The sequence below is a fragment of the Mesocricetus auratus genome, unplaced genomic scaffold (assembly GCF_017639785.1).
Source record: "Mesocricetus auratus isolate SY011 unplaced genomic scaffold, BCM_Maur_2.0 Super-Scaffold_100001, whole genome shotgun sequence".
In the NCBI taxonomy this organism is placed as follows: domain Eukaryota; kingdom Metazoa; phylum Chordata; class Mammalia; order Rodentia; family Cricetidae; genus Mesocricetus; species Mesocricetus auratus.
In genome coordinates, this window is record NW_024429187.1 from 3,953,027 (window position 1) to 3,974,065 (window position 21,039).

The 21,039-nt window shown below is 47.1% G+C and overlaps 1 protein-coding gene across 2 annotated transcripts in view; it reads left to right on the plus strand.

Moving 5' to 3' along the window:
* The first annotated feature begins 3,319 nt into the window (after positions 1–3,319).
* Fam234b (family with sequence similarity 234 member B) overlaps positions 3,320–21,039 on the plus strand; it is a 41,862-nt gene continuing 24,142 nt past the window's right edge. Inside the window, exons 1-3 of one of the 2 annotated variants that reach the window (XM_013115526.3) lie at positions 3,320–3,464; positions 18,176–18,574; positions 19,998–20,126. In XM_013115526.3, the coding sequence (XP_012970980.1) occupies positions 3,428–3,464; positions 18,176–18,574; positions 19,998–20,126 (565 nt within the window). In that variant the 5' untranslated portion in view covers positions 3,320–3,427. The remainder of the gene's footprint in view (positions 3,465–18,175; positions 18,575–19,997; positions 20,127–21,039) is intronic. The other variant, XM_005072879.4, reaches the window with a different exon arrangement.

Consider the following 21,039-nt stretch of genomic DNA (forward strand, 5'->3'; position numbering starts at 1 on the left):
CCTAATGCTGAGGCCCCTTAAATCTATTTCATTGCTACTCTACTCATGACTGTAATTTTGCTACTGTTATGAATCATAATGTAAACATCTGATACGCAGGATATCTGATATGTGACCCCCAAAGAGGTTTCCACCCAGAGGTAGAAGTCCTTGTCTTTTTTGGTTGTTTGCTTGCTTTTTTTTAAAAACTGAGATAGTCTCTCTCTCTCTCTCTCTCTCTCTCTCTCCCTCCCTCCCTCCCTCCCTCCCTCCCTCCCTCCCTCCCTCCCTCCCTCCCTCCCTCCCTCCCTCCCTCTCTCTCTCTCTCTCTCTCTCTCTCTCTCTCTGTTTCTGAGAGACAGGGTTTCTCTACATAGCCCTGGCTGTCCTGGAACTCACTCTGTAGACCAGGCTGGCCTCTAACTCATAAATATGCTTGCCTCTATCTTCCCAGTGCTGGGATTAAAGGAGTGGGCCACCACTGCCCGAGGAGATAGTGTTTCCTCATGCAATCCGGCTGCTACTCACTGAACTGCAACTCCAAGCTGCCTCAGCCTCCTGTGTGCTGACTTTACGGGCATGTGTCACCATGCCTGGATGCAAAGTTTTCAAACTGTGATGTGCACAACTTCCTTTCACTTCAGTTACACAAGCAGAGGCACTCCTGGAGTTTGCCTTTTCACTGTGGAAAGTGCATGGAGCTTTCTCCGTTCACTACCGTGTGTAAACTGGCTGTTCTGGGCCCCTTCAGTCTGTCCCAGGTGCTTAAAGTTCCTGTCCTTCTATATCCTTCTCACATTCCAGGGTGACTGACATCAGTCTTCCCTGTTCTGAATGTGTCCCAATGAGTTGATCTGACACCAGGCAGCTACTGGCTTGTTGTGACTTGCAGGGTTTCTTTTCTTGGATGACCTACATTGATATGACATATGGCTTTTAATCATATGCAGAGAGGCTGGCAAGGAGGAAACATTGCAATTATTATAGAAGACTGAAAGAATTAACACATAAGGTGCCGGTGAGATGGCTTAGTGGGTAAAGGTACATACAGTCAGGCCTGATGACCCGAGTTCAATTCCCGACACTGGCGTCTGCACAGTGGAAGGAGAGAACTGGTCCTCAGAAGTGTGCACATAGGGCTGGAGAGATGGCTCGGGGGCTAACAGCACTGGCTGCTCTACCAGAGGTCCTGAGTTCAATTCCCAGCAACCACAGGGTGGCTCACAACCATCTGTAATGAGATTTGGTGCCCTCTTCTGGCCTGCAGGGATATATTCAGTTAGAACGCTATACATAATAAGTAAATATTAAGAACACTGTATACATAATAAATAAATAAATTTCAAAATAGTATGCATATATTCACACACATACACAAAATAAATCAACGTTAAAAAAGAATTAACACATACATCACCAATCCATTAAGGTTATTATCATTATTAATTGTGAAGTATGGTGGCTCAGTCCTTTTACTAGACATATTTATTTATTTAAAAGGATTAACACATACATCACCAATCCATTAAAATTATTATCATTATTAATTGTGAGGTGTGGTGGCTCAGTCCTTTTATTACACATTTTATTTATTTATTTGTTTGTTTATTTATTTATGTGCATATGGGTGTTTTACCTGTATGTATATCTGTGTATTATGTATCTGCCTGATACCTGAGGAGACTGGAGAGGGCGTCAGGAGAATTACAGATGGTTGTGAGCTGCCATGGGGTACTGGGAATTGGGCCCAGGGCCTTTGAAAGAGCAGCCAGTGCTTTAACCATTGAACCATGTCTCTAGCACCCAAATTTTTAATTTTTAAGCATTAATAATAAATCAGTGCAGTGGTACATGTCTTTAATCCCAGAACTTGGGAGGCAGAGGCAGGTGAACCTCTGAATTCCAGGCCAGCCTAGTCTACACAATGGTACCGTCTCAAGCAACAACAAAACGATAAGACATCAACCAATAGGACACCATGAATGACACTGAGGAAACACCCGAGTTGCCTGTGCTCAAAGCTTTGCTCCTTTACTTTGACTCTCAGAACAGGACTGTTTATCCGCATTTGGCAGCGGGTGGAGAGACCTGAGGAGATAAGCAGGAGGCTCCAATTTCAAACTGATCTAACGCTTTCAGTATTCCTGCACTAACTGCAGATCTCTATGTGGGTGAGAAACAGCCGGCTCCTGTTTGCTGAACCTTGTAGGCCAGGAGCAGCCGGTAGGGTGTAAACAGATACACGGTCAGGACTGGACCAAGAAAGGCCTGTCGGAGCCTCTGCATGCTTCGGTCCGCACTTCAGATAGAAGCCTGTGCTTTAAATGGATGGTACCACTTCATTCCCTCAGCAAGAAGGACTGATGGCTTCATTTTCATTTCAAGAGCGCCAGCCAGGTGTGCTGTTGCATGTCTGTAATTCCAGTGCTTATGAAGTGAAGGCCGGAGGATTAGGATTTCCAGGCCACTTTCAACTACATAGCCAATTCGATATCAGTCTGTATGTACTACATGATCTCAAAAATAAACACATGAAAATATAATTTTTAAAATTAATAAATACTTTTTTTTGAGACAGAGTTTCTTAGTGTAACCCTGGCTGCGCCGGAAATCACTCTGTAGACTAGGCTGACCTTGAACTCAGAGATCCACCTGCCTCTACCTCCCAAGTGCTGGGGTTTTGTTGTTATTGTTGTCTTGCCTTTTGAGACAGGGTTTCTCTGAAACAGTCCTGGCTGTCCTGGAACTCACTCTGTAGGCCAGGTTGGCCTCGAACTCACAGACACCCGCCTTCTGAGTGCTGCGATTACAGGCGTGCACCACCACTGCTCAGCAGATCTGTCTGCCCAGGAAAAGCATGCACAAACCACACCTGGCTGTAGATACATAAGTTAAATAAATAAATAAATGAATGAATAAATACAACAATAAAATCTGGTGTGGCGCCAACTGCCTGTAATGTCCAGGCTTGGAGGTGGAGGCAGGAGTTCAAGGTCATCCTCACCTACAAAGACAGTTTCCATTGTCTCAAAAACTGACGGACAGACAGGCTGGTTGACTGAAGGCCAAACAAAGCCAAACCTCAGCGGCTTGCCAAGAGGGCCCCGGCAGTAAATAGCGCAAGTAGGCTTCAGGTCCAGTTTGTCAATCCCGAACCCACGCGCGAACTGAACTTCCCAGCCCGCGCCTCCCTCACCGTGGGCCGTCTCGTTCCAGGCTCTCCGCACATCGGTGGGACCTCCAGCCGGTGGGGGAGGCACGTACGACTCGGCCCGCCACGGCGCCGAGCCGGTGACCCGCGGTAGCGGGCGCCTCCTCCCAGCCGTGCCCGCGGCAGCTCACCCCTTTCCCGCCCGCAGCCCCACGCCCCACGCCCCACGCGCGGCCCGCAGGCGAACTACACTTCCCGGCAGGACGCGGCGCGCGCACGCGCACGGGGGCCTCCGCCATGGCGACAGTGCTGTCCAGGGCGCTCAAGCTCCCGGGTAAGAAGTCTGCAGCCCGGCGACCACGCTGGGGAGGCCTGGCCTGGGGAGAGGGGCCGGCGAGGCGCGGCAGGCGCCGCGGGGCCCCGCTCTTAGCCGGGAGGGCTGCAGCGCCCTGGGGGCGGGAAGCGGCGCCCGGGTGTGGGTCGGGGACTGGGGACGCTCGGGGACGCTCGGGGACTCCCGGGTCGGAGACGGCTGGCGGCGCGCGGGGCCGGGAGGGAAGCCGAGGGGCGCGACGGTGGCTGTCAGGTCAGAGCGCGTGTCGCCGCGATCTCCCAGGGAGGGCCGGCCACCGGGAGCATCCTTCCCGGAGCGTCAGGACTCGCTGCTGCTCACTGGGGCTGGACCAGGGCGGGAGCCGGGGGCTGCGGGCTTGTGAGTGAGTGGCCTGGGCGGAACGGCATCTCCGCTTGCTGACGGCCCCCTTGCAGCCGCGAGCTAGCAGAGCAGGTGTTCCCCTTCCTCCTGCGTGGAAGAGGAAAGCGGAAAAGAGGGGGAGAAACGGCTAAGAGAATCGAATCGCACCGGGTCACACGGCCGCGGGCTGTGCTGTTTGGAATGTGCAGTTTGAACCAAAGTGCATTTATTCTGTCTCCAGCAAATCTTAAACATTGAGAGCTTTCGAAAAAAAAATGTTGCTCTACTTAAAAATTTAAGCACCAAGTTGTAAGCATTTTTTAAAAATCTTATCTCTTAAGAGGGGAAGCTATTGGTGGGGCTCAGGGCCCTTGTTCTCAAAGAGTTTTCTAGTCTGCTACCTTGAAACCAGCATTGTAAAGCCTTAGCTGACCTGAGACTTCAAGTCTTTAGATCTTTTCCCCCTTCATGGGCAGCTTGGAACACTGGAAAGAACATTGATAAGATCTATCTTGGAATGTGTACGTAATACTGAAATTGCAAGAGACATGTTTCCCCTGCAGGGTTCATTTACTCTGAAGAAAGTACCCTCCTGTGTGAATGTCATCTTCTCAAAGGCATAATTAAATGTTAGGCACTTTTAGCTTTTGTTTGTTTGCTTGGAGTCTTTGTTTTATTTCAGCATAGATGATTGTTATTCTCTGAGAATAAAACTGCAGAAAGGGGGTGTAGCTCAGGGTAGGGTACTTGCTTAGCACACACAGAGTTCAGTCCCACCAGAGGAAAAAAATGTTAATAGTATTCACGTGGAGGGGGAACAAGAGAGACTAATGAGATGAACGTGAGCAAAACACAATACCATTCCTGTGTAAAAATGTGATGAAGCCCAGCATTTTGTATACTATTCAAAATAATACCTAAAAAATAATTGGAGATTGTCTTGCCTGATCACTTCTGTGTCTTCACCCCGAGAGCGAGGTGTGCGCAGCGCACGCCTTGGTGTATTGGGCTGTAGTTGGTCAGCTGACTGTACAGAGTGAAAAATTTGGAAGGCAGTTTGGCCCCGAGGGCTGAGCTCTATGATCAGTACTCTAAGGCCTACATGCAGAGATATATGCCTTGCCCTGTATGTGATGTGGATTTTCTTTCTTTTCTCCTGTTCTTTCCCTCTCTACCCAAAATATAATTTGTGGCTTTTATATTAGGGAGAAGCCGCTTTCTCAGAGCTGTTTTTGGATATCTTGTAATTGAGGCTGAGACTGCAGTCCTGTTCGTTCCTGTGCTGTGTTACCTTGGGTGACCTGCTTGGTACTTTTCTGTGTGGGGGAAGCAAATGGAACGGAGGCTGAGAGCAGGATACAGGCTCTGGATTTGACTGGGTCTGTTTGGATTTGACCTCTGTGTTGAGGATCCGATCCAGGGCCTTGCAAATGCATGCTGGGCATGCAAGCTGCCTGCTCAGCTCCATCCTCAACAGGCTCGGGACTCACTTGATTAGCTGCTTTACCCCTTTAAGCTTCAGTCTCCTCATCTGCAATAATAGTGTTGTTCTAGAGCATTCTCTACATGCCACACACTGTATTGCATATTTACCTCACAGGGTTATTTGGAATGGTAAAAGAGATAGTTGTGCTTAGGAATTTAATTAGCTTCTCACATCATCGGCTATTGTTTTGGTCATTAGTAGCTTGTGGGGGTGGTCCACACCGATGACCTGATCCAGCCGTGAGTGACCCAGGGGCAAAGCTCTGCTGGGGATGCGTTTCATCATTTAAAACCCTTTCACTGAGCTCGCGATGGAAAGGCGTTTGGCTCCCATGCCTGGCATGAGGTTAATGAGTAACAGAGGGACAATGTGACATTCATAAAGCCTGTAGGACAGCTTATCTTTTAGGTATATGTTTTTTTTTAAGTTTAAAGGCCAAACATTGGAGGCACTGTTAGAGTACAGTGTTATTGTTGTGATTTGTTTTATGATATGTGACTTAGAGGACTGTGCCTCTAGATAAACTAAGCCACATTGGGAATTATTTACTTTGGTATAGGCATATATCCCATTGCACGAGTAAGTTATGGCGTAAGCCGAGGTATAGGGTGTCATGTCTCAGTGTGTTTCCCTGAGCACACCTGGGCATAACGCAATTGCATCCTGCCATGGGAATCTTCCTCTGCACCGTTTGGGAACACTGTTGAGTCACTGTCTCAGTCTCCTAGGAGGAGAGCAGTGTCTGTGAAAGGCTTTTACATCACTGTGTTATGAAACCAGTGTCGTCTTCTCTTCTATTCTTTTCAGATGTAAAAATAAAGTTCTAAGTGTGTGTGTGTGTGTGTGTGTGTGTGTGTGTGTGTGTGTGTCTGCCTGTGGGTATGTGTGTGTCTGCCTGTGTATCTGCGCGGTGGGTATGTGTGTGTCTGCGCGTGGGTATGTGTGTGCTTGTGTATCTGTGTGGGGGTATATGCACGTGTATGCAGAAGCCCGTGGTAGTTAGAGGCATAGGATCTCCCCTGGATCTAGAGGAACAGGAGATTGTGAGCCGCCTCATGCGTGTGCTGGGACTTTATATAGGTCCTCCGCAGGAGCAGTGCATGCTCTTAACTGCTGAGTGATCGTCCAGCCCCTCTTTGCAGACATTTCATTGACTGAAAACCTGGGGATTGGGAATATGGCTCAGTAGGTAAGAGCGGTTGAAATACAAATGTGAGTTCGAATTCCTAGTGCCCGCAAAAAAAAGGTAGGCATTGCTATTACTCCAGTGCTGTAGGGGGTAGAGGCAGGATTCCTGGGACTTGCTGGCCACCAACCTAGCTCCAGGTTTAGTGTCAGATCTTTTTCCAAGAAAATAAAGTGGAGAGAAATATAACAGAATACCCACCATCCTCCTGGCATGTGCATGTGCACACACATCTGCATATGCATTGTATGTACACTACACACATGCACATACACACACACTACACATACATATACACCATGAATACACACCACAATATATACATAAATACACATGTACCATACACATGTGTACCATACATCGAACATACATATACATCACACTTGTACACACCACAAACACACATGCACACAGGTATATGTACACATACTCACACACTCCTCTGGGTGCTCACTGAAATCAGCAGACTCAGAGTGAGTGCTGGGACCCTGGACTGTAAAGCAGGGGCTTCTTTTCCTCTCTCTCTCTCTCTCTCTCTCTCTCTCTCTCTCTCTCTCTCTCTCTCTCTCTCTCTCTCTCTTCAAGGCAGGGTTTCTCTGTACACAGACAGCCTTGGCTATCCTGGAACTTGCTTTGTAGACCAGGTTGGCCTTGAGCTCACAGAGATCCGCCTGCCTCTGCCTCCCAAGTGCCGGGATTAAAGGTGAGCACCACCACCGCCCAGCTGGCAGGGGCTTCTTTTTCTGCCCATTTCTGTTTTGTTTTCATACTACCTGTGTTAATGCAGATTTGAATATTTATCATGCTCCAAAGGTTGGCCTACAATTGGCCCTAATCTCCTGATCTCCAAAGGCTCCAGCCACTGGTAGCTCTGTGCTCTGGCGTGCTTGCCTTCATACGTTGGAGGGCCTGGACTTTATACCGTAAGTTCTTCCTCTGATGATTTTGGAGATATCTTGGCTGGCCTGGAACTCACCACACAGCAGAGAATGACCTTAAATGTCTGATTCTCTTACCTCCACCTCCTAAGTGCTGTGATTACAGGCGTATGCTACCACACCAGGGTGAAATTAGGTTATTATTAAGTACATGTAGTGCATGTGCATGAGTGTGTGAGAGAGAGGGGGGCAAGAGGCAGGCACCCATGGCACACTCTCGGAAGTGAGAGGATAGCTTGTAGGAAAGGAGTTTATGTCGTGTGGCCTGGGATTGAATTCAGGCTGTCACATTTGGCACGCACTGAGCCATCCCTCTGGCCCTTTCCCAGACTGTCCTCAAACTCTTGAACCTCCTGAATTACACACACCAGCCACCAGTTTGACTTTTGTCCATCATAATTAGAAATGATTCTTCACCCTAAGCTGGATGCCATGTAATTCCTTTGAAGTCCTGTACTTTCACTAGAATGATCAGTGATTATTCTGTTCTGGGTTTTCTTGGGCCTCTGTGTACCATTAATTCTGCAGTTAGGTTTGTTCTTAATTTAAGTCTCTCTCCATCTTTCTTTTGTGTCTCCTTTAAGTACTGCATTATGGTTCATTTTCTTTCCTCTTCATTGTACATATCTCTTTATCAGTCAATTTCTTAGGGTTCCTAGTGTTTTTGTTTGGTTTGAGTTTTAGGTGTGTCTGTGAGGGTTCATGCATGTGAGTGCTGTGCCGATGGAGGCCAGAAGAGGGCATCAGATCCCCGGAAGCTGGAGTTACAGGCAGTTGTGAGCTGCCTGAAAGGGATCCTGGCAACTGTCCTCAGGTCCCCCCGGAGAGCAGTGTGTGTGCTGAACCATTGAGCCATTTTTCTAGCCTTGGTTTGAGTGATTTGAGACAGGGTCTCTTTTTGAAGCCAGGGATGGTCTGAAACTCACTAAACAGCCAAGATGGCCTGGAACTCAAAGTGGCCCTTCTACCTGAACCTGCTGAGTGCTGGGATTATAGGCATGGGATACCACTGTCTCTTTTGAAAGCTGTGGCCTGGGGAAGTAGGAGTAGCAAGTTCAGGCTTTGAAGCCAGACTGCCTAGGTTTGAACCTATTTGCATTTTAACTAGGGGTCAATTTCCTAAATGTGTAAACCTTTGTTTCCTGCCAGGCCGTGGTGGCACACGCCTTTGATCCCAACACGTGGAAGGTGCAGGCAGGCAGATCTATGTGAGTTGGAGGCCAGTCTAGTCTACAGAGCGAATGCCAGGATAGGCTTCAAAGCTACACAGAGAAACCCTGTCTCGAAAAACAAATAAACAAACAAAAACCCATTAGTTTCCTCCTTCAGAAAATGGGAGGCATATCTATCTGTCTTAAGGCTGTCACACATGTTTACTGAGCGGAGATATTCAAAGTGCTTGGAAGGAACCCACCAGCCATGTTATACTTTTAATTTAACTAGGTTTACAGTAGTCATCGTCTGTGTCTGATTTCGGAAATATCTGTTCTTTTTGCTGATTATATATATATATATGTTTGCCTTTTCTGAGACAGGGTCCCATCATGCAGCCTGTAAACTTGTGATTCTCCTGCCTCAGCTTCCTGGGGGGGGAGGGGGACCACGGGGGTGCCAGCCCAGTAAGAACATCTTTTTTAAGTTTCCTCTCTTGTTTTCTTCATTCTGATCTCTGGTTGTTGATGTTTCGTCTTTTCTACCGGATTGTAGTTGCTTCTTAGAAGTATTACATCTTTTTTAATGAATCCTTATTTCAGAAGAGAAAATCAGTTTCATATTTCTTTCATCTCATCGTGGGATTGGTCTGCCCTCCTGCCTGCAGCAGCAGTGCTGAGGGCAAAACCCAGGACCTTATGCGTGCCAAGCAAGTACTTGTCTCTATTCCTTATGCTGCCAAGCAAGCGCTTGTCTCTATTCTGTGCCCCAGCTGTCCCCACCCTCATGGTTTTCTTGACTTTGTTGGCTGTGTGTTGTGGTAGTTTTTCTTGAGAATATGTAGAACTCTGTGGTGTCTTAGGGAGTGAATGCTAATGCTGGCTTCTCTCTCAAGACTACTCCTGCTTTGATAGGGTAGCCATTTTCCTTTGGGTTACTGGCTGAGTGGGTAGCAGAGTTATAGCCTCGGCAGGCAACTGGTGCACTTGGAAGCCAGAATTTAGGGCTTGGAGCTCAGATCCTGTGGTGGTTTGAAAAAAAGGGGGGAGGGGCCAAAGGGAGTGGCCCCATTAGGAGGTGTGGCATTATTGGAGGAAGTGTGTCACTGTGGGGCAGGCTGTGAGGTCTCTTGCTCAGGCTTCTCTCAGTGTGACTGCCAGTCAGCTCCCTGTTGCCTGCAAGGTGTAGGACTACTCCCTTCAGCACCGCTATTCCTCCAGCGCCATGTCTGCCTGGATGCCACCATGCTCCCCACCATGTAATGGACTGAGTGTCTGAAACTGTAGGGAGCCACCCCAATTAAATGTTTTCATTTGTAAGAGTGGTGTGGCTATGGTGTCCCTTCACAGCCATAAAAACCCAAGCTAAGACAGATTTCTTTCTCAGCGATGCCCTTCCTCTGGCTGTCTCTGTCCAGGCTGGCAGAACGCGTGGGGCTCAGAGCTAACATAGCTTTTGCTTCTTTTGTTTTGGTGTTAAATCTCTTACCTTTGTTGCTTGAATTGTAGAATTGGATCTGGGCTCTTTTGGTCTCATTTATTCTGTTTTTATTTTGTTTCTATTTGTTTGTTTTGAGACAGTCTTACTATAAAGACCTGGCTGGCCTGGAACTCAGAGATATCTACCCTCTCTTCTCTTGAATATATTGGGATTAAAGCTGTACGTCACCAAGGCTGGCATCTTAGAGCTTGGGCTGACCTGCAGCTTGCTATGTAGACCAGGGTAGCCTGCAACTTGTGGCAATCCCTTGACCTACTTTTGAGACAGGGTCTTATGTAGCCCAGGCTGGCCTGCAACTCACTTTACAGACGATGTTTCTTTTTTCTTTTTTTGTTTTGTTTTGTTTTCATGGTTTTGTTTGTTTGTTTATTTTGTTTTTTCGAGACAGGGTTTCTCCGTGTAGCTCTGTAGATCAGGCTGGCCTCTAACTCACAGAGATCCTTCTGCCTCTGCCTACCGAGTGCTGGGATTAAAGGGGTGCGCCACCACCTGGCCAGACAGGAATCTTCCTGTTTCCATTTTCCCCAAGTGCTAGGATTGCAGGTATGTGCCATGTAGCTGGCTTTATGTGGTGTTGGACTTAAGCCTGGGCAAGCACTTTCCTAGATTCCCCGTTTATGACTTGGTAACCACCAGTTCAGTCCTAGGGCAGCCTTAAGTTCTCCAACCATGATTATTCTGTCTTGCCACAGCTTAATGATATTTTGTACTTAATTATCTGAATTATTGTCTGGTTTCTTGTCTATCAACTGTGTAGTGTTTATCTAAGTTATTCTATTACAAATAAAGACTTGGGAGTCAGATATTGGAGTGAGAACCTTATAGATTGAAGCAGCATTGGAATGACCAGTTGACCTTATCTCCCGACTTCTAAGACACGAAGAAAAGCCTTCGAAGCTGGGTGGTGGTGGCATACGCCTTTAATCCCAGCATTTGGGAGGCAGAGGCAGGCGGATCTCTGTGAGTTCAAGACCAGCTTGGTCTACCGAGCAAGTTCCAGGACAGGCTCCAAAACAATACAGAGAGACCTTGTCTCGAAAAACCAAAAAAAAAAAAAAAAAAAAAAAAAAGGAAGAAAGAAAAAAAAAAGAAAAGCTTTAGAATCTCCAAGTACCTCCCTATTCCTTCCTATGCCTCTCTGTCCATATCCTGGGTCCTCTGTATTCTCTGTGGCTAATTCTTATTGTCAACTAGTCACTGCCCCTGATTCAAGATTAACTTTATTAATATAGTCTCACAGTGCCACAGTGTGATCAAATATCCTGCAATATTCCCCCCTTTTGTCTAAATATAAAGGAAAGGTTTTAACTACCTCAGTAAAACTATGTACAGTAAGAACAAATATCAAGAATTACGTTCACGGGGATGGAGAGATGGCTCAGAGGTTAAGAGTACTGGCTGTTCTTCCAGAGGTGCCAAGTTCAATCCCCAGCAACCACATGTTGGCTCACAATTATCTGTAATGAGATCTGGTGCCCTTTCCTGTTGTGCAGAGAGACATGCAGGCAGAACACCGTATACATAATAAATAAATAAATCTTTAAAAAAAAAGAATTGCATTCACAATGTCCAGTTTATTTGTATTTGGCAAAATGAAAGAAAATACTCTATTATCTATCCTATCTTGATGAAACTAAAGTTTTATACCTAAATTACTTGTTTTCTTTTCTTTTTTCTTTTTCTTTTCTTTTTTTTTTTGTTTTTTTTTTGTTTTTTGAGATAGGGTTTCTTTGTAGCTTTGGAGGCTGTCCTGGAACTTGCTCAGTTGACCAGGCTGGCCTCAAACTCACAGAGATCCACCTGTCTCTGTCTCCCTAGTGCTGGGAATACCTAAACTACTTTCTATCATAGCTTGTATTACCAGCCTTTCTGTGAGAGCCTAGCCTCATGCCCTCTGGCACTGGCCGGGAGCCACATTTACCCGCCCCAGCTCTGGGAAGTTGTTGGACCTACACTGTGGCGGGCATTTCTGCCTAGTTTCCTGATGAGTAGCTTGCTAGCTGCCACATTGTGTGCCAAGTGTAGTTGGACTTTTTTTTGTGGACTGCCGGCTCCCAAATAATGACATGGAGACTTCTTATTACTTATGAAAGCTTGGCCTTAGCTTAGACTTGATACCAACCAACTTAAAGTAACCTATTATATTCATCTATAACCTGCCATATGGCTTGTTACCTCTCCTCCATACTATATGGCCAACTTCTCCATGTCTTGCTGGCAAATTCTACCTGTTTTCTTCCCAGAGTTCCTATCTCTGCCCAGAAGTCCTGCCTATCCTCTCCTGCCTAGCTATTGGGCATCTAGCTCTTTATTATATCAATCAGAAGGTACCTTGGCAGAGACACGTCTTCTCAGTGTACAACACAACTGGCCTCTGTCTGTCAAAGCAGTCAACAATGGTGCCTGTAGTTAGTTTTGAGCCACTGGACAGCATGTGTTTTATAGAGATTGTTTTTATACTTCTGCTTTCTGTTACTTTAGATAGGGCTCATTGGTGTTTCTGTGACCCTAAACTTTAATTTTTCAGGCATATTCACGTGACAAGGAAGAAGTCTCTTACCAGGTAGAACAAGTGGGCTTTGCACCAGGTGCCTGGGTTTGGATCTGGGCTTTGCTTCTCAGTAGGTTCTTGGTCTTAGGCAAATGACCTCTGTGTTTTAGTTCTTTTGTTGATAAAGTAGGAATTAGGCCTCTCTTAAGGTCATCATGAGGATTTGATGACTTAAGCTGAGAATGGTAGTCAGTCAAGCCATTTTTAATTTTAATTTTTTTTCATGAGACATGGTTTCTTTTTGTGGCCCTAACTGTCCTAGAACTCACTCTGTAGACCAGGCTGGTCTTGAACTCACAGAGATCCGCCTCCCTCTGCCTCCCAAGTGCTGGGGTTAAAGGTGTGCACCACCACCGCCAGGCAACATTTTTAGTAATCACAGTATCATCATCACCATCAATTCTGTGGACTCTGTTCCTTGTTGAAGTACTGATACATGTATCTACTTTTACTGTGTTTCTTCAAGGAGATAGAGTTTCACTATTTTGGCAGCAATTGCTCATACATTGTGTGTTAGGAAGGTGTTGTTTTGTCCTTCCTCTGCCCCTTCTCTCCCTCCCCCTCCTCCCTTTCTTTCTCCTCTTCTTCTGTCTCCCTCTCTCCTGCTTTTTGTTTTGTTTTGTTTTGTTTGTTCCTTTTTTTGTTTTTTTGAGGCAGGGTTTCTCTGTGTTGCTTTGGAGCCTGTCCTGGAACTTGCTCTGTAGACCAGGCTTGCCTCTGCCTCCTGAGTGCTGGGATTAAAGGCGACCACCGCCCAGCTGTTAGATGGTATTTTGTTAGTGGTTTCACTTTGACAGTTTTGCTTCTTTGGGAACCTTGGGAGGCAAAGGCTGACAAGATTGACTGAGGTAGATGCTGCTTCTGCATTTTTCATTTGGTGCTCAAAATGCAGTGGTAAGACCGGAGGGCGGCCTGAGCACGGGTCAGAATCCTTGGGAGTTTTAGGAGGATTGGTGTGTGATGAGGCTGCCAAGACCTACCAATATCTACTGAACCATTAAGCCATCTGGATCGTGATGACATGTTCTGCCTCTCTGTGGTCAGACCACACCCTTGCATAGTATTCAATTCCAGAAACCCTGCTTTAAAAAGTATGGGCATGTCACAGGTATGCAGAGAAGGGTCACCTGAACTGTCCCTTCCAATCCTGAATTGAAAGAGACAGAGGAGTTAACCTGGAGATGAGGAGGCTGGGCGAAGGCTGTTGACAGATTTAGACATTAATAATAGAAGCCAAAATTGATTATGACCATAAGCCAGGCGTGAAGGACCATTTGTATATTGTCTTACTTAATCCTTATAATAATCATGGGATATGAACAATAATTATTATGTTTTATAAATGGGGACATTGAGGCCCCATAGTATTTGAAAGGAAGGACACACATAGCTGGTAAGAGAGCTAAGCTTGCCTTTGTGTTATGAAGACCTAGACTCTTCCCTTTGTTGTAAGACAATGCCTCGTGTAGCCCAGGCTGGTGTAAACTCACGGTGTAGCTGACACCGGCCTTGAGCTCCGGATCCTCCTTCCTTGGTCTTCCAAGTGGTAGATAGAGACCAGTGGGCTCCCCACACTGCTCACACGCAGCTGTGTGCTGAGTGATTGCTTGCCGGATGTGTGACGGGGAACAGGATTATATGAGCTTTAATTTCTAACCCAGCCCTGAGATTTGGAGATCTAGTATGTTTTCTTGGTTGCCAGAGGTATTTTTTTTTTATTTGTTTTTTGTTTTCAGGTGGGTGGTGGTGGCACATGGCTTTAGTTCCAGTGCTCAGAAGGTGGAGGCAGAGGCAGCCTGGTCTACTGTAAGTTCCAGGACAGCCAGACTACACACAGAAGCCCTGCCTCAAACAAAACAACAAAAAACAAGCAAAAGACAAAACAAAAAATGAAATCAAACCAAACCAACAACAATAAACATCCCCCAAGTTATGTTTTATTTACACGTGTGTCTGTGAACCGTATGTGTGTCTGATTCCCTCGGAGGCCAGAGGATGGCATTGGATCCTCTGGAACTGGAATTGCAAACAGTTGTCTTTCACCAAATGGTTGCTGGGAGTTGAACTTGGGGGAAGAGCAGCCAGTGCTCTTAACTGCTGAGTTCCCATCAGGAGTATTCCTAAAATTTTTGTTTGTCTTTTAAGACGGAGGCTTACCTTGCCGTCTGGTAACTATGTAAGCCAGGCTGACCTCGGTTTTGGATTGTTCCTCCGTCCTCTTGCTTCAGGCTCCAGTGTTCTTAGAGTCAGAGACAGGTGGATCCTGGGGCCTTGCTGCCAGCCTTGTGAGCCCAGAGTGGCCAGCTCAGTTTTAGTGAAAGATGTGTCTCAAAAAATAAGGTGACGCCAGGTGTTGGTGGCGCACGCCTTTGATCCCGGCATTCGGGAGCAGAGGCAGGCAGATCTCTGTGAGTTCGAGGCCAGCCTGATCTACAGAGTGAGTTCCAGGACAGGCTCCAAAGCCACAGAGAAACCCTGTCTTGAAAAATAAGAAACAAAACAAAACAAAAAACAAAAACAAATAAAATGAGGATAAATGGAGGAAGATACCCAGACTTGACCTCTGGCCTCCACATGGACACACACAGGCAAGTGTATTCAGACACACATGTATACACATACTTATAAAACACACACACACACACACAGAGACAGACAGACAGACAGACACACATACACACATGCACACACACACATAGACAGAGAGACAGACAGACACACATACACACATACACACACACACACACACACAGAGACAGAGACAGAGACAGAGACAGAGACAGAGACAGAGAGAGAGAGAGAGAATCAGAGTGGTGGGGGATAGATAGCCAACTCCAAGCCAATCATGGAGTCACACAGCTGTAACCTCAGCATTTAGGACATCAGGGCACAGTTTCAGATAGACCCAACTTGAAAGCAAGCAAAAGACCAAATCCAGCCTCCACTGTTCAAAATGAATAACTTTGGAAATGAAAATAAAGAGAAACTTCTAGTTACTGATCACCACATTACCTAGTGTAATCTGTTTCTAGAAAGTGCTAAGTGAGGCAGAGTGATCCCGTGGAATGTTTTTATTAAACAAATGCTAAACTTTGTTGTTGGGGAAGTCTTGTGCATTTGTCAATAAAGCACTGTCTGGCCAATAGGGAATCTAGATAGGAGGGACTAGGAGTCCAGAAGGACTCTGGGAAGGAGAAACACAGAAAAGTCAACATGTAACGCCATGGGGTAGGAAGCCCAGAACTATTCTCCGGTAAGAAACATACTTGGATTAGCAATTATGGGGTAATTGCTTAAGTCAGAGCTAGCCAGGAAGAAACAAGCAAGGCCAACAGCTTCATAATTAATATAGCCTCCTGTGTGTTTATTTGGGACTGATGCGGCTCTAGAACCAGGCTGGCAGGAAGGCTCCTCTCAAAGGAAAAAGCTTCTCTTAACACTTTGTCCTCCAGGTTTCCCCTCAGCATCTGCCTCCCTGTCTGTTTTAGCGCTTCCTTCTGTGTGGTGGTTCACAGATGCAGTTTCCAGAAGGACATCAGCGAGACAGAGACCTGTGCCAGCCCTGCTGGACTGTGTTTCCCTTTCGAATTCTTCGGAACTAGAGGATTTACATTAGTTCTCATTCGTCACAGCGTGCCGGGCGGTTTCCAAAGAGGAAACCTTCCTCAACCGTAGCCTGACAGGAAGGTACAGGCCAGTGCACCGAGAGCCAGGAGTCGTGTGGGGGATGCACCCACCAAGCCTCTCAACAGAGTCTGAGTAGAGGCGGGGAGCAGACTGTGGGTACCAGCCACCTCTCGCAGGACGCATGCTCAGATTATAGTTTTTACACCTTTACTGAAAGGTATTCTTAAAGGATATTCAAATTGCAGGACAATTCTGAGAAGTGGGGTGTCATCAAACACCTTCAGCTGGCGTGTGGTATTCAGCTTGCTAACTTGTTTCCATAGAAACAACTTGGAAACCATAGATGCCCAGTGAGAGACAGCATACAGAATAGAATTGTTCTAGAAGTTTACCAGGAACAATCATGCGTCATGGCTCTGAGAAAATCTAGAGCAGGAAGAGAGGGTAGGTGTAAGGCAAGTCTCAAGCTGGCAGTGGTTATGCACACATGTAATCCCAGCACCAGCCAGGCTGAGGTAGGAGGGTCACCACAGGTTCAAGGACAGCCTAGGCTACATAGTGAGTCCTTGTCTCAAGTGAATGAATGAATACATGCGTGCGTGAATGAATAAAAGTTTAAAAGTCTGAAGAACCACGACCATCTTCGTTAGTGACATTCGATCAGACTAAGAAGCTTATATGAGGAACAGTATATTTGGGCTGGCAAGATGCCTCTGTTGGTAAAAGTGCTTGCCAGCAAGACTGACAACCAGAGTTCAATCCTTGGGACTCACAGGGACAACCATAGTTATTGATTGTGCTACAGAACTTTGGAAGTTATTTTTCTATCCAACTGAACCTGGTAACCACCGTCTGTTCTTTGCTTCTCTTTAAAAAAAAAAAAGCATTTATTTTATGTGTATGGGTGTTTTGCATATTTGCATGTCTGTGTACCAAATGCATGCCTGGTGCCCAAGGAGGCCAGAAGAGGGCTGCAGATCCCCTAAAACTGGAGTTGCAGACCATTGTGAGCTACCTGATGGATGCTGGGAGTCAGACCCAGCGCTTCCAAAGAGCAGCCAATGCTCTTAACCACTGAACCGTATCTCTAGTTGCACACCCTTTTATGAGCCAGTGTCTCATATGACAAACTGGCCTTAAACTAAGCTGAGGATGACCTTGAATTTCAGGTCCTGGCAGTGTTCCCAAGTGTTAGGAGGCATGCACCACCATGCCTGCTTTATGCAAACCCAGACCTTTGTGCATGCTAAGCCCGCATTTTACCTTAAACCGAGTTTACCTCAGCTTCTTTTATGTGTCTCAGAGACAGGGTCTTTTTTATTATTACACTTAAAAATTATATATATATGGCTAGATGACAACTTGCAGAAGCGAATTCTGTTGTGCAGGCCCTGGGGACTGAACTTGTGTCATCAGGCCTGACAGGAAGCACCTTCACCCACTGAGCCTTATCACTAGCCCATGAGGCAGGGGTCTTGCTTTGTGGCCCAGGCTGGCCTCAAACTCATGACAACCCTTCTGGCTTTAACAAGCACCAAGATTATAGGTATGAGCTATTATGCCTGGCCTTCTGCTCTCAAGATTATTGTTTTAGCTTTCACATGAGCAAGCAGGCAGTGTGTATCTGTCTAGGCCTGGATTATTTTGGTTAATATGGTATATTCTACTTCTACCACAGCTTTCTTAATTTTCTTAACCCCAAAAGACGGTAATTCTACAACAGTAGACTCCCTGGGGAACCCTGTGCTGACAGCTGATTATACAGAAAGCCACTAAGGCCTGAAGGATGTTAAAGCTAGGTTGTTTTTGTTTTTCCCCTTTGGTAGCTGAGATTTTTCTTGCTTGTCCCCACAGTCTGACGAGGCTCTTTCCGGGCTCTCTCTGACTCTGTCCTCTGGTCTGTCTTTCCAGGGAAGAAGAGCCCAGACCTCGGGGAGTATGACCCCCTCACCCAGGCTGACAGCGATGAGAGCGAAGATGATCTCGTGCTTAACTTGCAGCAGAAGAACGGAGGGGTCAAAAATGGGAAGAGCGCCCTGGGGGACCTGCCGGAGCCCGACTCGGATGCCGACGTGGCTGGGGCTGGGAAGCCACATCTTTCAGAAGTCGCCCCAGAGGGTTACCCCTCGGAACCCCTCGGGGGTCTGGAGCAGAAGGCCACCTCTTCCCTGGTGTCCTATGTGCGCACGTCTGTCTTTCTGCTGACGCTGGTGATCTCCATGGTCCTGGTCCTCCTCTGCGCCTTCCTCATCCCCTGTCCTCCCCGGGATCTGCACAGCACCTGGAGCAGGCGCCTGGGCTCCCAAGGAGGTGAGTTGCGGGATTTTAAGGCATCATATAAGTTTTCCTCCAACTCGTTCTGTTGTTTTGGTTTGGTTTTGAGACAGGCTCTCACTCTAGCCTTGGCTGGCCTGGAACTCACTATGGAGACCAAGCTGGTCTTCAACTCACAGAGATCTGTCTGCGTCTGCTTCCCAAGTGCTGGGACTAAGGGCATGTAGAACTATGCCCGGCCTAATTTCTTTCTGGAGACACTGTCTCGTCACTGTCACCCTGGCTGGCTTAGAATTCACTTTTCGGCCTGGTTGTCCCTGAATTGGTGGCAGTCTCTGCCTTAGCCTCGCAAGTGCTGGTTTCACAGGCGTGCACCACCATGCCTGGCTTTCCCGCCAAATCTTAAAAATTAACGTTTGTTATGCACCGATTCACTGTAGCTAGAGTCTAAAGAGACATTTCTGAGACTAGTCTGCACCGATTCACTGTGGCTAGAGTCTAAAGAGACATTTCTGAGACTAGTCTGCACCGATTCACTGTAGCTAGAGTCTATTCATTTTTACCAATGTCTAATTTTCCATGTTATGAATATCCCACTATTTAACAATTCTACTGTTGATAACCAGTTAAATGGTTTCCAATCTTATTTTTTTTAAATAAGTGATTCCAAGAACATTTTTATGTATTTCCAAAGAGTTCTGTACGAATTTCTCCAAGGCAGAAGCTGCCTGTCAGAGGGCGTGCTCTTTCTGAACACTTTTTTACACTGTTGTACCAGCTTGTGCTCCTACTCTTGTGAGGTGTCCTTCACCCCTCAGTCACAGGAGGGGACCCTCCCTTGGCTCTGCTCCCCACACAGGGCTGGGCGGGGCGCCAGACCTTCCGTCCCTGCAGGTGGGATGCTCCTGGCTGCCCTTGGCCATTTTGGCTTTGACTCTGGAGGGAGGGCAGGGTGACTTGATGGTACCAGAGCAATGTTCCGGAAGTCAGGTCCCACAGCCTTCGCTGTGGGGTGGGGATAGGAGAAGAGAGTCTCCGGGGACAGGTCACTGCAGATCACCCTGCGTATTATCTTTAATCGGTTTGCCTTGCTGGCTGTACCCTTCCTGGGCCTCTGGCCAGGGCAGCTGGGTTTCTTAGGTCTCCTCTTGCCCTGTGGCGTTTCTGAGTTGCGGGATGTTTCCCTATCCAGTGTGTCCAGAAACCCCAGGGGATTCCATCCAATACCATTCCTTAGGTCTTATAGTCTTAGTCAGTCATCCTTAATGGCCCCTCTTTTCAGAACCTGACTGCTTTATGTATGGCATCCAGGGTTCTGGGCAGGTTTGGGGAGATGCATATCTCTGCTGTCTTGTTTGGGAGCACAGTCCCCTTGGGCGGGGAGGGGCTGTTGGCAGTGTCTGTGTCTGTCTTCTTTCTAACCCGGCAGAAGAGAACTAGTCTGTGGTAACTGGCTCAGGCCCTTTTTGTTTCTTTATGTGTACGCCAGACGGGGACCTGTCTCCCCTGGAGTTGGCTGACGTGAATAGAGATGGCTTGCGGGACGTGCTTCTCTCCTTTGTGACAACCAGGAATGGGACTGAAGGAGGTAAGAGAGATACATCTTCTGGAGGCTGCCAAGGGGGAGGTGTCAGCCAAGGGGAAGCGGGAAAGCATTAGTCAGCTTCCCAGGGACAATGCAGAAGAGAGTCTGCAGGGGACAGGTCACTGCAGATCACCATGCGTGATGTGCCTCACCAGAGAGTTCCTGATGTAAATAAAGATCATTTCCAGAAACTGGTGCTCAGATGCATGCTTTAATCCCAGCACTCAGAAGGTGAAGGCAAGCCAGTTTCTGCCAATTCAAGGTCAACCTGGTCTATATATTGAATTCTAGGACAGTCAGAGCTAGAGGGACCCTGTCTTAAAGTGACCCCTGCTCCAAGGAGGGAGGGAGGAAGGGAGGAAGGAAGGGAGGGAGGGAGGGAGGGAGGAAAGAAGGAAGGAAGGAAGGAAGGAAGGAAGGAAGGAAGGAAGGAAGGAAGGAAGGCAGAGTGAGTGGAAGCTGGAGGGACTTTGAATGGTCATCCAGGCAAGTGAAGAAACTGGTTCAGAGAAGTGACTTGCCCATACCTTGGGCGACTGCCTTAGTAACTAGGTGTGAGTGCGTGTGGTTTTTCCATCAGCTTATTGGCTGCATTTGGACCTACTGATAGTTTAGCTATGTCTGTGTCCTGCAGTCAGTGCCCACCGCTCAGGCCCAGGCCTGGTAGGATTTCCAGTACCACCAGCACTGGCTCTACAGCTTCTGCCAAGTGTAATTTTTAGCTAAATCTCTGTCATTCTATTTACTAATCAAGACTTAGGAGTCAGATGTTGGGGTGAAAACCTGGTAGCTCAGAGAGGCCAAGAAGCGACCAGCTGACCTTCTTTTTTGGCTAGAGACCCAGCAAGAGAGAATCTCTCCAGTTGTCCCAAACAAGAAAGCCCAAGACCCTCCCCGCTCTCCTTCCTGTGCCTCT